General features: G+C 42.6%; 1 protein-coding gene across 3 annotated transcripts in view; it reads left to right on the top strand.

Moving 5' to 3' along the window:
• DSTYK (dual serine/threonine and tyrosine protein kinase) overlaps positions 1 to 17,374 on the top strand; it is a 63,177-nt gene that overhangs the window by 13,680 nt on the left and 32,123 nt on the right. For all 3 annotated transcript variants that reach the window (XR_012665688.1, XM_048826394.2, XM_075121951.1), the window contains exon 2: positions 8,937 to 9,325. Coding sequence is in view for 2 of the 3 variants with exons in the window: in XM_048826394.2 (XP_048682351.1) it covers positions 8,937 to 9,325 (389 nt within the window). In the remaining variant the exon portion in view is untranslated. The remainder of the gene's footprint in view (positions 1 to 8,936; positions 9,326 to 17,374) is intronic.

A 17,374-nucleotide genomic window follows, 5' to 3' on the forward strand; every position in this document is an offset into this window, starting at 1 on the left:
GGCAGCTGTTAAACTTCCTGCTTCTGGGTTGTCTTGTATCACAACGCACACCACAAATGACAGAATGGAAGCAAAGGTAATTTTAGGGAAGAATATCTGACCTCCAGGGTGCAAACGTCTCTTCTGTACCGATCTTGTGCTGCAAGCTGTTTGTCAGAACAAACTTTTCTTTTTAAAGTGGGTCATTGTAGGGCAGTTGCTTTTACAAGGGGTTCTCAAACTTCGATCCCCTTCTGACGATAAAAATTACTACACGACCCGGGGAGGGGAACCAAAGCCCAAGCCCCACTGACCGGGGGGTTGGGGGGCAGTGGGACAAAGCTCAAGTCCTAGGGCTTCAGCCCCAGGCAGGGGGGCCTGTAACCTGAGTCCCAACATGCAGGCCTGAAACCCTCAAGCTTCAGCCTCGGATGGTGGGGCTCAGGCTTTGGCCCTGGACCCCAGCAAGTCTAAACCAGCCCTGGCGACCCTATCAAAATGGGGTTGTGACCCACTTTGGGGTCCTGACCCACAGTTTGAGAACCGCTGCTTTTACTATAATGTGTAAAATAACAGCGTATGACACTTGTGAAGTGGTGGTGGATGGTGCCACACAAATGCCTCAAACTTGCAGATTGAAAAGTAGCAGATGCTAAGTGAACAAACCTTTTCTCCCCACTGGGAATATTGGGTCACTTCTGTGGCTGCTTCCCTGTCACTCTCTAAATGTATATTAGATGGTATGCAAATAAGATTCTTTGCTGGGTGCCAGAGCAAAATTTTAATTGCAAGGCTGCCTACTTCTCAGGGCTGGATAAATTACAATTGGATAAGGGGCTGGACAGCATCCGCCTGCTCATATGGAAAACTACTTAGACTCTGACAAGGCTTTTGCAATACTAATGTAAACATTTTCAAAATCTATCCACTGTTGAGTTTAAAATTACACAAAGCTTATCTAGAATAACAAATGCCTCTGAAGATAACCTGATCAGTTCATGTGTAGCATTGGCATTTCACTTGTTCAGGAACATGTCCTCTTGCAGCTTGACAACATCATGCATTTTGCTACTATCAAGTAAACAAATTTATTTTGCTTATCAGTATTTCACTGATGCCATCTGCTGATAAATCTAGATTCAGGTAAGGGAATTGATTAACTGGAAAAATGGTTTGTGGAAGTCTTTTCTGTTTTGATGTTGGGCCTGTGTTGTAGCAATGAAATCTTACCAAAACAAAGCGCTCTAAACTCAAGACTTAGAATTGAACGCTCGCCTTGTTTTAGCTGCTCTGTATCTGCAGGAATGTAAATTATGTGAGCCGACCAACAAGGAAAAATAAATAGTTTTGCTGAACCCTTTCCTGAAACTCTCCTCTCCTGATTGTGATGTCTCACTTAATCGACATATCAACAGTGGATTAAGGCCCCCAGATTCTGCACTTCCACATCAAGTTCTGTGTTGTAGTAGGAAATTGCTAGCAAGGCATGAATTAAACTCTACCTTTTTGTGCACATCTTTCACACGCTCACTGTAGGTGTAAGGCTCTTGTCCTGAACTTTTATGATGTCCATTTTATTCGTGGACAGTGAGGTTGTCCATGCTTATCTTAGAGCTAGAGAACTTTCTTTTCTGTCCCTACAACCCATTACAAACACTGCATTGTAGCAATTCTCCCTTCTGGCCTAGGGTGCCTTCCACCACTTCTTTGTTGGGGACAGTTGCTAGAGAATTATGAGAGGGAACTGAGCATGCTGTCTTTGTATTAAACTGTCACTGGGAGGTCAAGCTAGTTCTAGTGCAGAAAATGACACCACCCCCCCTTCAATTCAGTCTTGTGACAACTATTTCTAATTACAAATACTTGATGAGATTAAGAGGACAAGTTTGGGTTAGGTGCCATAGAGCAGCAGGTTTGGAATCTGCCCGCTTGAGTTTTATTTTTGGCATTGAGGGTTTAGCCCAAGGTTGCAGTCTAGCCACCTGTACAACAGTAATACTTGATGTAAGTGACAAGGGGGTTGTGTGGCTTAATGGCTTGCATGGTGATTGAGACTTTTTTTTGTTTAAGGGTCTAAATCTAAGCATATGAGGTTTTTAAAGTCTCAGGCGCAAATCAAAAATATTACGTAAAGAGCTACTTGAAAAAGTGGTTTTATGCCTTCTACTTCTCTCTTCTCCAGAAGACTTCCTTGATGCTGGAGGGTTAATTTTGGTTAAGTGCGGAGAGGCACAGTGATAGGTGGAGTTCTCCCTTCCCCCATCTTTAATCCAGCAGTATACTGGAGATGTTACACTCCTCTTGTCAGTGGTAAATGCAAACCCCATCGGCATTCCTTAACACTTGCAAAACGTGGATGGTTTATAGTCATCCGCCTGTGTGAGTAGTGCAGATAGGGTTTTTTGTTTTCTTTAATCTTTTTAAACTGACTTCGGCAACAGAAGTCTGAGAGAAACTTGACCAAAATAGGTAGTGACTTTCTTCCAAACTTTCCTGTTTGTAAGGATTTTATTCAATATAGAGCATCATCCTGTATGGAGTGTTATAGAAGGCGTATCCCAGAATGCTTTAGAGTTGAACAGAAGAGAAATGGAGATGTAGAAGGGAAGAAAATATCTGGTAGATTTGGAGAAATATTGGCAACTTTTGGTAGGGCTCTTTGTTCTATGCTCTGCACTGGCTTTACGCCGCTTTTTTTTTTTTTTTTTTAAATTGAGGAATAGGCACTAGACAGGCCCATGTCTAGGTGTTGGCTGCTGCTGCTCCTGAAGTCTTGTGGTTACACAAGAATCTTGGCATCCATGTAAAACAGCAAGTTTCTAGCCCTCATGGCTATGAAAAAAACTTGAAAATGTGACTTAAGTGTAACTGATTCAGGGATGTCTGCCTGAGATCATAGTTCTGAGTGTGGTAAATGGTCCCATTCATCTCATTATGGGGTTACCAATATGCAGTGCTCCTGCGGGTACGGGGGGGGGTACACTACCACTACCCCATCAAGTGAGGCTGTGGGTACACCTACACCACAAAATAAAGAACCGTTGCACTGAGTCTGAGCCTGGGTCAGCTGACTCTGCTCATGCTACGGGGCTTAAAAGCAGTGTAGATGTCTGGGTTTAGAGTAGAGCGTAGACGAAGATACCTGCCTGGGTTTCAGAGCCCAAGCTCCAGTCTGAGCCCAAACATGTCTACACTGCTATTTTTAGCTCTGTAATGTGAATCTGAGTCAGTTGACCTGGGCTCCGAGACTTGCTGCCACAAGTTTTTGCTGTGTAGATGTACGCTGTGGGAGGAGAAGAGTGTAGTGAGTCTGGCCACTCCATCCTGACTGCTGGCTTAAGTGTTGAGTGTCCCAACCCTGCCTTTTAGGGGCAGAGGACGCTTGTTGACAGTGGGAGTGAGGGCAGAAAGGTCTGCCATGCTGCTGCCCCAGCCTCTTGGGTGCGGGTGAACGTGGCAGGGGCTCTACCATGGCTGCTCCAGGACAAAAGGGCAGGTCCGTAGCATGGTGGTGGGACTCCATTTTGTGCTGTGTCTCGGGATCCAGGTTATCTTACTGGCAAGTGTTGGATTAAGACAAAAGCATACTTACTCCTTTAAATGTCTAGTCAAGCAAATAATCAGGACTCCATAAACTTCTGGAAGAATCAGCAGAGTGGTTTTTTTTTTTTTCTTCCCACAGTTTCAGTGCTCTTGTGAAATGTTGTATAACTGCCATATGACCTCAGAGGTTCCATTTGTAAAAGGGTTTTCTGTCCTTTTGTTAATAAAGTAGCATATGAGAGATTAGGTCCATAAAACTTCTACAATAACGTTCATTTGACCTAGATATTTGTAGTAACTCGCAAGCCAAATCTGAAATCCAGTGCACTTCAGCATTTTGAACAATATCATATATATTATATGCAACATCTTTGAATGGAAGCAGATTCAATTGGGTGCTCCTCTTGGACAAAAAGGCTGAAATGAAATTAAAATAAAAAACAAGGCCCTGTACTTGGACACAGAAATGCAGTAGTTTAGAACGTATATTCCCAAGCAATAGTTAGGCAAGATTGTAGCAGGAATATATGCCAAACAACTGTTTTTGAGCATAATAGTATGATGGATAAAGATATATATATTTTTTTGAGTCCCCCCCCCCCCCTTCCCCTCTTAAGTCTGGCCTTGTTAGCTCTTGCTGGCTGGACAGTTAAATCCATCTGTAACACTGGACTTGTTTCAATCTAATTTAAGGCCTTTCCTCTAACCTAGAGTAGATTGAATGGGGAAAAAAGTCAAAAAGGTCAAACGAAGTACGAACACCAAGTCTGTATTTCGTTTGACTAGTGTAGTGATGTTGACCACGGGGCCCCAAGGCAAGAATCTGAATCCTGGCTTAGCAATTGACATGCTCTGTAGCTTTGGGGAAGTCACCTAAACTTTCTATACCTCTGTTTCCTAATTGGGATGGTTTATCCCATTCATCAGGTAAGGATGGATTGTATAGTATTGGAAAGATGGAGAAAATGCTATATAATTGCTTAAGGTGCCTATCGTTATAGTATTTAGACTACTAAAGAAACTGTAGGACAGGAATCAAACTCTTGTCAATGATTGAAGGTGCTGCTACAGTGATCCATGGCTGTTCCTCCCACTCACTTCTTAAAGAAATCTTGCAGTGTGACCTGAAGATGCAGGAATTGGATGACTCTGCATGACTCTGTGCCATGGTATTTGACTGCTCAAGCTTCTTCAGTGGGAATGCCCTGTCTTACTGACTGCTCTTGAGAAGGCCACTTGTAGCTTCCTGAAGACCACGTGGATCAAAATAAGGAAGAGTGCATTGTAATGTGGCTTTGCCCTTGGCCCACAAGTAGAGGGTGATGGCACTAGCTTTACTGGTGCTCAAAGATTGAAAAACATTCCTGGACAGTGCTGCAAGGAATAAGAAATGTCATCCATTCATCTTAGTATTTATTATCTCTGACCTTGGATGTTGCCTGCTTTGCTACAGAGAAATCAACAACTCTCTAGCCTTCACTGTAAGCTAGTGCAGTGTCACGCTTTTGAAATGACTAATGACTAAATGACATTGTAAAACTATTGTAGCTTGTATGGTTTTTTTGTTACTGGGCAATAAGACATACTGTGTAACCTGCATAGAAACCGCTGCATTCCATCTGGTGACTTTGGCTGTCCCAGAAGGCAGTGTCTTTCCAGGTGACTAGACTATCTTAAATTGCAATTAAAATTAAAGCCATGAAAACAAAGCTCTTATCGATGCATTAGATTCTGGTATTCCATCAAGGAAAGCTGGTCTGAGCTGAGTTTGTCTATAGATGAATAAATCTGTTGTCCAATAACTTAAGAGCATATGCAATGTGATCCTACATGGGCCATTAATACAACCGTGGGGCACTTTGTTAGACCTTAATATTTGAAACAGTTTTTATAACATACATTTGACTTTTTATGCTACCATTGTGCTTCATTAGTAAGCTGCTATTGTGAGCCGCTTGCATTTTCAGTGGAAGGATGAAAATTATAAGGCCATTTGGGAATTAACTGTGAAGCTCAAATTAGGATGGCTGGCAAGATAACACTCAAACAGCATGAGCATTCACTCTCTGAATCTGCTCAGGTTTCTAGAAACAGGTGATCACAAGTTACCTTGTAATGTGAGGACTATCCTTCCATTGTTCATAAAAAAGAAAGCTCTCTAGTACCCTTATGGGTGCACAAAGTGAATATATAGATACATGAACAAACCCAGAATAACTTGGAGATTCTTTAATCATAAGAAGTTGTTTCAGCTTTGAAAGATTTCTTCTTTGCTGTTCCTTCCCCAAATTCACTTATGTTCTAAATCGATTTACCATGTTTGATGCCAGAGCTTGGTGCATTTTGTCATACGACACTACTTATCAGGGTGAAGTTCCTCCTCCTCCACCCCTAACAAGTCTTGTGCATTCCATTAATTTCTATTTTAAGACTAACTCTAGATTGAATTGGATCTCTATCCTTTTTACAGACATCAGTAGCTTGTCCTGTTTTGATGCATTCATGGGATGGGGGTGGAGTAGAAGAAACTCTGTTCCACCTTCATAATTGGCTTGGCTCCATGCCAGAGTCTGAGGTGTAAACTGAGTCTCGTATCTTTTTACTTCTACTATCCCTAACTCGTGCTTTCTTTTGAAGTTTTAAAAAGCACATCCCTGTGAAGTCTCTTCCCCCTTAATTGCAGAATCCAATTTAAATTTGCCTCTGTTTTGAAAACTTGTTGCATGGATATCCACCCCCCCCGCCCCATCTCATGGATCTTGGCTCTTTGCTATTAACCACCAGTCTAGCACTCATCTCTTCCCTGTTTCTGTGTGTACTGTTGGTGCAAGAATCTTAACCTATGCAGATCCCACTACCTAGAAGAATCGTTCTATATATCAGTCTTTTCAAATCTCATTCAAAACATGGGCCAGATTCTGGGCTAGTTTAAATCACTGTAGCTCTTTTGAACACAATGAGAATCTGGCCCCATATCAGTTTTTTTTTCCCCTCAATTTCTTATACTATCTAGAATTTCTCTGTAGTTGGATTTAGCGTAACTCAAAAGTCCTTAAGATGTGGTTTATAGGGCAGACCGTATAGGACAAAATCATCTTGTACAAACCAGGAATTAAAAAGGGCCAAAACCAGTGCTGTGCAGTAACTCTTCAGTTATGCTGAGCATCTCATATTGGCCTTATTGTGTAAGCAGGGGAGCAGACAAAGTATAGGTTAATGGATCAAGTATTCAAGTAATTCAGACTTCTCAAATGAGAAGGTGAGGGAGGGTGTGGCAGCAAGAAATATCACAGCTGCTGTGTGGGAGATGCAGATATTTAATAGACAATCTGTAGTAATTTTGATTATAAAGCAGTTTAGATTAGATTAAAGTTCAAGTTAAATCATATGTAGTGTTTCAAATCAGTATTTTTTCGTAAGTGAACTAATTTTGCATTTTGTGGCACTATTCTTACTCCACTCAACCTCCAGTATTGAAACAAAAGGCATATGTAAGAGGAGTGAAGAAATAAGGATCAATACGTGGCTACTTGCAACGACAATGTGGAGCTTCTTCCCCCTCCCCAGGTCAACTATTTTGTGACTTTTATTTGTTCAGCCTGACCTTTGACCTTCCCATGTAGCCCTCCAACACTTTATCTATTAGGAAAAAGTCAGTCAGTGAAAATTAAAGTAAAAGTAGACCCTAATTGTTTCAGACAATCTCACTGCAGCTCACTCAAACGACAGTACAATATTTACCTCTGACAGCCAGTGAACAAGGTCTCGCTTACACTGCATCCTGTCTTATCCAGATGTGAAAGCATTTAATTTCCTCAAGTTTTTGTAATGTATCAATATCTAGCCATGGGGGAAGCTTTACAGTAGCATTCCTGTAACTACTTTGATGTTACAGCCAGAATCTTCAGAAACTGTCACTTCTCATGTCAATGAACTTAGGCTTTGAAGGTGAGCAAGCCTGTCTTTCTTGTAACCCTCTTGGATGTGTTACGCACTGTGCGGGTGGTTTTAGTTTATCTGGGGCTGGGAGGAACTTCAACCAATTCATTGCTTGTTGGATTTTTTTTTTTTTTTCTTCCTGGTGCATGGCTCAAAGCATTCTATTCAAACAGGGCATTGCAGCTTGGGAAGCGTTTGCAAAATGCTTAATGGCATTCCTAATTCTGTCAGTCCATCTTGTTTTGAAGCCCCAAGATGAAGCACTATTCTAGCACGCTTCAGTATGGTACACAACCACCAGTAAATGTAGGTGCCTCTTAATCATGTCAACCTTCCCAGTTTCCTCATCTCTCTTCTCAATAGGAAGAGCAAGGGGTGGCTTTTAACTTGCTGAGGAAAGACTATTAAAAACTTACTTTCATACGAAGGATGTCTGGGTGTTGTTTTTCTTCAAGTACTTGCTGTAATAAGCTGCCAGTTGCTTTGCTCTGAACTCTTCTATGGAGGTTTAGAACACATCTTGAGGGATACTATAGAATAAGCTGATCTGTGAATTTCACATGGTGGGCCAAGGTGAGGGAATATATTGTACACAGGTAAAGGTAGAAAGAATTTTACAAGTCTCGAGGTGGTGGTCTAGCAGTTAAAATATGGGACCAGGTGCCAGTGCTCCTGGGATGTTGTTCTGGTCAAGTGACTTCCCTTGACCAGAACATTATCCAGCTTGCAAAATTGGGGTGGCTAGCCCAGGGATGTTAAGATTTGTTTAGTTTCTCTCCTGAGACTTTGTAGAAGTACAAAATTAAATTACAAAGATCATATGACGTTCCTAATAGTTGTAGCTATTCATTCAACCACCTCCCCAGCCACAACCCAGGCTTGCCTGGATCTTGTCAAAGTGTTACCTCTTAATTCCAACTCAACTTTCTGTTCAATTGATTTAGTAAATACAGAAACAGTGATGAGATCCTTCCTAACAAGACCATTGCATTTCATTTTGATGAAATTTAGGAACTTCTGCTGTTGGTATTAAGTCAATACAAGCCCTGAATGGGTTACATTAGTTTGAAGGAGCAGAAGACTTTTAGGAAAAACTTTTTCACTAGGGAGGGTGGTGAAACACTGGAATGCGTTACGGGGAGGTGGTGGAATCTCCTTCCTTAGAAGTTTTTAAGGTCGGGCTTGACAAAGCCCTGGCTGGGATGATTTAGTTGGGGATTGGCCCTGCTTTGAGCAGGGGGTTGGACTAGATGACCTCCTGAGGTCCCTTTCAACCCTGATTATGATTTTAAGACAAGTAAATACTTAGTGTTATTAAACATGAGTGTCTGGCTGGATTTCTGCTTTGCTTGTACAGGGCATGCACCTTTCTGAAGATAATGCTGTGCTGACTATAGATACAGAACTGTATGGCACGCATTCTATTGCGTATGTTAATCAGCATTCCTAATGCAATCTGTTTGTTTGAATTCTAGGACAATTGATTTCCTTATCCTTTCCCCGCCATGAAGAGGAGTACCTCCAACTGACAGTGAACTGGCACCCATGCCTTCTAATCCTTGGTCAGAACTGCAATGCCAAATGCCAATTACTAAACATGCTTTTGGGTGAGAAGCTGCTACCCACTACCAAAATAAGCAGTGAGGAGAATTGTAAGAGGCGGCGGATCCGTTTTACACATGGGACACAAACGCAGATTAGTCTGGCGCTGCCTGGGCAGTATGAACTGGTGCATATGTTGGCAGCCCATCAAGGGCAATGGGACACAATACCAGAAGAGGACTTGGAAATCCATGGGGACAATGAGGATCCAGCACACCAGATAGCAGAGCTGGAGGTGACGCTGCCTTACTTGCTACTAAAGGTACTGATCAGAGGCACGCATGTTATTGGTGCTTGTACTTGTCATATTTAGTCTTATCAGAAGATGATAAACTTTATTGCACATGAAAATGTTAAGATGTAAAACAATGTGAAGGAAGCTGGAAGAGGCAATATCTCCTCCCCCCCCCCCCCCCCCAAGAGAAGCCTGGAAGTGTGGTGGTGATGTAACTGATAGGTATGCACGTGCACCCTATGTTTGTTGCCCTAGCCACAAATAGATCACTTTTTTTATTACTACCCATCTCAAAAGACAAATTTAAACAGATGCGCCTTAAGCATTTCTTAAACCTGAACGACTGCAGTCCCTAATATCTTCAGAATCTGCCTCCTGTCCAGAATGACTGAGAGAGCAGATGTCTCCTCCAAGTATGACTTGCTGCATAGCACTCGTGTCAGCCCTGTGGGCACAGCCAAAGCATTCCACATCCCAATTCTGTGTTGGAACAGAATGACTTAATGCTCTGTAAGGGCTGAGTACCTTCCGCTCCCAGGCAGCTATGTGAGTTGAGAACTATTGGCGCTTACTCGGCTCAGGTTTTATAACAGAGTGCCAAACCAGGTAAGGCTTTTTTAGGTGGTAACACCCACAGGCGTGTGTGTGGTTTTTTTGTTTGTTTGTTTGTTTTTTTTCCCCTATATCGGCTAGAGCAGGGAACTGAGAATCTGTTCCTAGTTTTGTCACAGCTGTGCTGTGACCTTGGGCAAGTCCCGTAACCTCTCGAAATATCCTCATCCGTAAGATAAAGATAATGCAGTCTTACCTCGGGAGTGTTGAGACTCCACAATTATTTAACACATGCTTTTAAAGACGAAAGACTCATTTGCTGGGACTTATGTTCAAAAGCATTTACCATGTTGCGGGGTATTCTTATTCCTAGAACACAACGTGGTGACTGGCAAATATCTGCAGTGGGAGATACAGTAGTTGATATCTACTGTCTCTGATCTGTTTCTCAGATCAGTAAGATTATCAATGTACATCTACAGAACAATAAAATAAGTCAGCATTTTCTGTCAATGAGCTACTTACAAACAAGTCTGGTGGGGAGCTACCTTTCATCACTTCCAAGTCACCACATATATTGTATAAACCAGCCTACAGCTAAAGACCAAGTCAGCCTATGATCATTGAGTGTGGTTTTCTTTTGTGACTTTTTTTTCCAATAGCCATGAGTATTCATGTTGGAATATGCCATCATCTTTATACTGGATCTCTTGGGCATGTGATCATGTGATATCCAGTGGAGTTAAGCTTGAAAGTGTTTAGTTTTAAATTCAAATATCTAACTTATTTGGTTAAATTTTTATATAGGACATCTGAGCATGGTGCAGCTCACAACCCTCTTGCAAATTTCTCATGCAGGTGACAAAGATCTTTGTTTGGCTCCGATTATATTTAGGACATGATGAAAACAGTCACTCGGATTAACTTGAAAAGGGATGGCAAAGTAAGGAGACATTCTAGCAGAAGAGGGAGTGTGGGGGTTACTGCTTGCCTCAACTTGGGCTGAAGACTTTTTTTAAAAGATGAAATTTCATGAGACTAAAAGCAGGGAAGATCAAACATCTAAGAGTATTTATTTAATACATTGCAACAGTGGGAGACTTTGTTAATGTACATAAGGATCAGTTCACTAGGGATAGCTTTCTGTCGGTGTCAAATCATCTGGGCCTAGTCAGGGCCGGCCTTAGGGAGAATGGCGTCCTAGGCCCCGCTGCCTCCAGCCAGTGCTTAATTTGTATTGAAAGAGATGCTGGGGCTCAGGCCCAGCACAAATTAAGCACTGGCTGGGCACTCTCCAGCCACCCAGCTCTCAAGATGGCATACCAGAGAACCACTAAGTGACAAGAAATTTATCACACTGTCACATTTGATTTGGGTAAAAAAAAAAAAAAATTCAAAACGCCATATAGATCTTTCTATACATTATAAAAGATGCCACTTTGTAGAGTTCGTCTCTTATATCTGCTCTATCTGGCTGGTTTAATATAATGCCATAAGAAAGGATCATTTATAGATCAGCTTTCCCTCTTGCTGGTCTGTTACATATTTAATAATTTAAAACCAACACAATAAAGACTTATTTTATCTGTTTTTGTATTTGTAATTTTAAGTGATCTAAAAGAGAAGTACGCTCTTCTGCACATTCCAATAAAATAGGATGGATGCTGCATAGTCAACTACAGGAATTTCCACTGTCCGTAACTGGAATTGGAGTCTCAAGAGATTAAGGCTAAAAAACACATTTACTATAACCAGTCAAACAGAATACAGAACACAGTGTTTGCTTCACCAGGGTTCTGTTCTTATTATTGTATAATTTAGCAACCACTTAACAACTTTCTATGTTAGCTAAAATGTATAAAGTTCAGAAACCATGGCATAAAGGGTATATACATTTTAATCTTTGACTTGCATTGACTGCTATTAAACAGTTTTTACAAAAATAATAATTTGATTAGGCTAATAAATAAATTATTGCAGAAATTGATTCCAGTGCTTATTCAGAAGAAATTAACTTTATTAGGAATTAATTTATAGGGAAATTCCTCCTATGCAAACCCATGCATTCTAGCTTTAATAACATTTTACATCTGCAATGTCAGTCTCTGAATCAGCAAGAAAAACATGCTTTATCTCTCACGACACATTGGGCGTGTGTATAAAAAGAGGAGTCTGCCATATGTGATTTTTTTACTTCAGGATACAAAGACTGTATGGTAGAACATACAGTCGTTCTTTATTTCTCGTGACAGCAACAAAACTTAAATATGTTTGCAGACAAAGCAACACAAAAATAGTGCTGCTCCAAAACTCTGAACTGCTGAGCTACAGTGGGAGCTGGGGACAGATCCAGCAAGCTTCATGAGTTCAGTGGGATTAAGTGTCTGAGTAAGGACTCCTTGCAGATTAAAGGTTTTCAGGATCAAATCTTTGGCTCCCACTGATCGGTTTTTGCATGCTCACAAGAAAAAAGTAAGGGAGGGAGAGAACCCAAGCAGACAGAGGGGGAGAGGGAGCCATCTTGTGCTAGCGCAGAGAAGCTGAGAAATGGTAGTCACTGATAAAAATTTGTGTGAACAGGCATCTAATCTGAGAGGTATGTCTGAAATCTGTAAAATACACTAACAATAATGAATAACCCCTTCTCCCCTAAGACCTGCACTTGCCTCCTGCACCCCCTTCTCCCCTAACCTCTTCTGTGCCCACATAGAATCATCTCCTCAGTCAGCTCCTGGAGTATTCTAGGATGCATTTCATCAGGCCCTAGTGACTTGACAACATCTAACTGTCTAATTTTTAACTTCTTCTTTCCCTATTTTAGCCTCTCCTACCTCATTTTCACTGACATTCACTATGTTAGACGTATAATCGCCACCAACCTTCTTGGTGAAAACCAAAACAAAGTTCATAGGCATTTCCACATTTTCTGTTGTAATTTCCTCCTCTTCTCTCCCCCCCCCCCCCCCAAATTGAGTAACAGGCTAGCTAGTTTGATCTCATTTTGTGCCTTGGCCTTTCCAATTTAGTTTCCACTTTTTGTAGGACTCTTCTTTGGTTTTCAGATCACTGAAGATCTCCTGGGTAAGCCAGGGTGGTCTCTGGCCAGACTTCCCATCTGTCCTATGCAGTGGGATAGTTTACTCTTGTGCCCTTAATGTCTCTTTGAAAAACTGCCAACTGTCTTCAGTTGTTTTTTCCCCTTAGACTTGCTCCCCATGGGAGCTTACCTACCAACTCCCTGAGTTTGCTAAAGTCTGCCCTCTTGAAATCAATTTGCGTTTATTTCTCCCTCCTACCATTCCTTAGAATCATGAACTCATCATTTCATGTTTCAGAGTAACAGCCGTGTTAGTCTGTATTTGCAAAAAGAAAAGGAGTACTTGTGGCACCTTAGAGACTAACCAATTTATTTGAGCATGAGCTTTCGTGAGCTACAGCTCACTTCATCGGATGCACGGATTTCATGATCACTTTCACCCAAGGTGCCTTCCACTTTCAAAATTCTCAACCAGTTCCTCTTTGTCAAAATCAAATCTAGAACAGCTTTCTCCACTTTCTGAAATAAATGGTCTCCAGTACATTCCAAGAACTGGATAATCTGTGCCCTGCTGTGTTGTTTTCCCAACAGATGTCTGAGTAGTTGAAGTCCCCCATCACCACCGAGCCCTGTGCTTTGGATGATTGTTAGCTCTTTTAAAGAGCCTCAACCACATGGGGGGGTACAGACCTGGAAATGCGAAGCACCTGGTGTTGCTGCTCACTTCCCCCTCTCCCAGCTCCCTGGGGACGGGGGGTACCGAGGAACATGGGGGGGGGTGAGCAGTAACACCAGGTGCATCACTGTTCACCCCTCCTCACCAAAACATTCCTTCATAGGGAGGAATCAGAGAGAAATCTGGGCATCCCCCACATCTCCTCTGCGAGTTTGGGAGGTGGGGGATAATGCCCCTCTACCCTTCCAAACTCCACCTATGTGCAGCACTCCCCTCTGTCACTCGCTGCTCTGAGTGCTCCCCTGCCCACCGGCAGTGCACATGTCTGCACTGTGCCTGGTGCCCCCCTGACCATGGAAGCCTGGGTGGGAGCCCATGTCGCTGGTCCTGCCTGGAGTACATTGAAGGCTTTCTGAAATTCTTCCACCATTGTTCTGGCTTTGATGGGCTTGTTGAGCAGACTAGACCCACACCAAGCAGAGGTAAGTAACACAGTAGTAAAATGCCTGCTGGTGATGGACCGTAGTGCTGGCACATTATCAGAGCAATAAGAGGATTTACAAGAATACTTAAAATAGACATAACCCCTAATCTGCACCTCTGTAGCATGGCTCTTGCAAAGAAATTCCTGCTTGCTTTGACTAGAGACACAAAGCTAGTGAGCTGCTAGTAACAATTGCATGCTGGTGGAGATCATGACTTTAAGGCAGGGGTTCTCAAACAGGGGGTCGGGGCCCCTGAGGGGGTTGTGAAGTTATTACGTGGGGGGTTGCAAGCTGTCAGCCTCCACCCCAAACCCTGCTTTGCCTTCAGCATTTATAATGGTGTTAAATATATTAAATGTTTGTAATACAGCCTCTGTTTGTCAGAGGGTGGAGATGGATGGCAGGAGAGAGATCACTAGATCATTACCTGTTAGGTTAATTCCCTCTGGGGCACCTGGCGTTGGCCACTGTCGGCAGACAGAATACGGGCTGGATGGTCTGACCCACTATGGTCTGACCCACTATGGCCTTTCTTATGTTAATTTATAAGGGGGGGGTCGCATTCAGAGGCTTGCTATGTGAAAGGGGTCACCAGTACAAAAGTTTGAGAATCCCCACTTTAAGGCGTAAGTGTCCACACTACGGTTATTTTTTTACCAGAGGTTCTGAGCATCCCAGTTCCTGTTGACACCCACTGAGCAGAAGGAGCCCAAAGCTTTTGAAAAATCAAGCTGCAGATGTACCCTTGCTCTAGCTGTTCTCTGTTATTTCTGATAGTCTCATCTTTTTTTAACCCCCCCTCCCCGCCCCCAACAGTATTGAATCTAGATTGGTGCTTACAGATCTTTGTGCCAAGGATTTTGTTTGTGACACCATCTCCCCCTCACTAGAGTCACTGAAGAAACATTGTCCTGCTATGCTCTAAAAAAATTAGAATGGGCTTGACTGTGGCGTTGCCTTACGGACTCTGAACACTGCTTACTAGACCTACATTTGAATTCAGTAGAACTTGTTCTGCATTTGACTTAGGTGTTGCTCATAATGGTCATAACCTCTAATTCTCTCTCTTAAAATGTTTACCAATAGAAGGCAGTCTTGATCGTGGAAATGCTGACACATCCATTGTTTGTAATGGATGTTGTGTGGGTTTAAAAAAAATCTAGGCAAGATGCTTAATTACATAGGCAGGTTTGGACTGGGCACTTATAGAAAAGTGAGACAGACCTCATCTAAAGAACAAAGTGGCTCTTAAGTGACAGTACATCCTAGAAGGTTCTGTAAAGCTCTGTAGGAACACAGCAGATCTGGAGCATTATGCAGTCGGCACATGTTTGGCAGTCTTAACATGTTAACCTTTAGCTTGAGAAACTTCGGTGTTTAGGATAGGATTTGCTACTTTTTTCTGGGTTACTAAAGGATATCCTCGCTGAAATAAACATCTTGCTTCACAGAAAGAAGAGCCAGGAATTTGACTCTATGTGGGTATGGTGGTTTGGGAGCACAATTCTGTGCTGGCAGGTATATTTGCTCTTAAGCATATTTATAATATAGATGGCCCCAAAACCCCTCACATTTGGCAAGGCTATTCTACTCCCTGGGGATCACTTGTACAAAGGAATGCCTCTGGACCACAGAGGAATAATCAATGCAACCAAACAGATTTATGGTGAAAGTAAAAAGAAAAGGAGTACTTGTGGCACCTTAGAGACTAAGCAATTTATTTGAGCATGAGCTTTCGTGAGCTACAGCTCACTTCATCAGATGCATACCGTGGAAACTGCAGCAGACTTTATATACACACAGAGAATATGAAACAATACCTCCTCCCACCCCACTGTCCTGCTGGTAATAGCTTATCTAAAGTGATCATCAGGTGGGCCATTTCCAGCACAAATCCAGGTTTTCTCACCCTCCACCCCCCCACACAAATTCACTCTCCTGCTGGTGCTAGCCCATCCAAAGTGACAACTCTTTACATAATCAAGTCGGGCTATTTCCTGCATAAATCCAGGTTTTCTCACATCCCCCCACCCCCATACACACACAAACTCACTCTCCTGCTGGTAATAGCTCATCTAAACTGACCACTCTCCAAGTTTAAATCCAAGTTAAACCAGAACATCTGGGGGGGGGGGGGGGGTAGGAAAAAACCAGAGGAAACAGGCTACCTTGCATAATGACTTAGCCACTCCCAGTCTCTATTTAAGCCTAAATTAATAGTATCCAATTTGCAAATGAATTCCAATTCAGCAGTTTCTCGCTGGAGTCTGGATTTGAAGTTTTTTTTGTTTTAAGATCGCGACCTTCATGTCTGTGATTGCGTGACCAGAGAGATTGAAGTGTTCTCCGACTGGTTTATGAATGTTATAATTCTTGACATCTGATTTGTGTCCATTTATTCTTTTACGTAGAGACTGTCCAGTTTGACCAATGTACATGGCAGAGGGGCATTGCTGGCACATGATGGCATATATCACATTGGTGGATGTGCAGGTGAACGAGCCTCTGATAGTGTGGCTGATGTTATTAGGCCCTGTGATGGTGTCCCCTGAATAGATATGTGGGCACAATTGGCAACGGGCTTTGTTGCAAGGATAAGTTCCTGGGTTAGTGGTTCTGTTGTGTGGTATGTGGTTGTTGGTGAGTATTTGCTTCAGGTTGCGGGGCTGTCTGTAGGCAAGGACTGGCCTGTCTCCCAAGACTTGTGAGAGTGTTGGGTCATCCTTTAGGATAGGTTGTAGATCCTTAATAATGCGTTGGAGGGGTTTTAGTTGGGGGCTGAAGGTGACCGCTAGTGGCGTTCTGTTATTTTCTTTGTTAGGCCTGTCCTGTATGGCTGATTTAGAACAACGCTTCCTCAGCTCTCGTCCCCTAAAGCCCCTACTCTACTTGCGCTATATTGATGACATCTTCATCATCTGGACCCATGGAAAAGAAGCCCTTGAGGAATTCCACCATGATTTCAACAATTTCCATCCCACCACCAACCTCAGCCTGGTCCAGTCCACACAAGTGATCCACTTCCTGGACACTACAGTGCTAATAAACAATGGCCACATAAACACCACCCTATACGGGAAACCTACTGACCGCTATTCCTACCTGCATGTCTCCAGCTTTCACCCTGACCACACCACACGATCCATCGTCTACAGCCAAGCTCTGCGATACAACCGCATTTGCTCCAACCCCTCAGACAGAGACAAACACCTACAAGATCTCTGTCAAGCTTTCTTACAACTACAATACCCACCTGCAGAAGTAAAGAAACAGATTGATAGAGCCAGAAGAGTTCCCAGAAGTTACCTACTACAGGACAGGCCTAA

This window comes from Caretta caretta, chromosome 21 (genome assembly GCF_965140235.1).
Source record: "Caretta caretta isolate rCarCar2 chromosome 21, rCarCar1.hap1, whole genome shotgun sequence".
NCBI classification, from domain to species: domain Eukaryota; kingdom Metazoa; phylum Chordata; order Testudines; family Cheloniidae; genus Caretta; species Caretta caretta.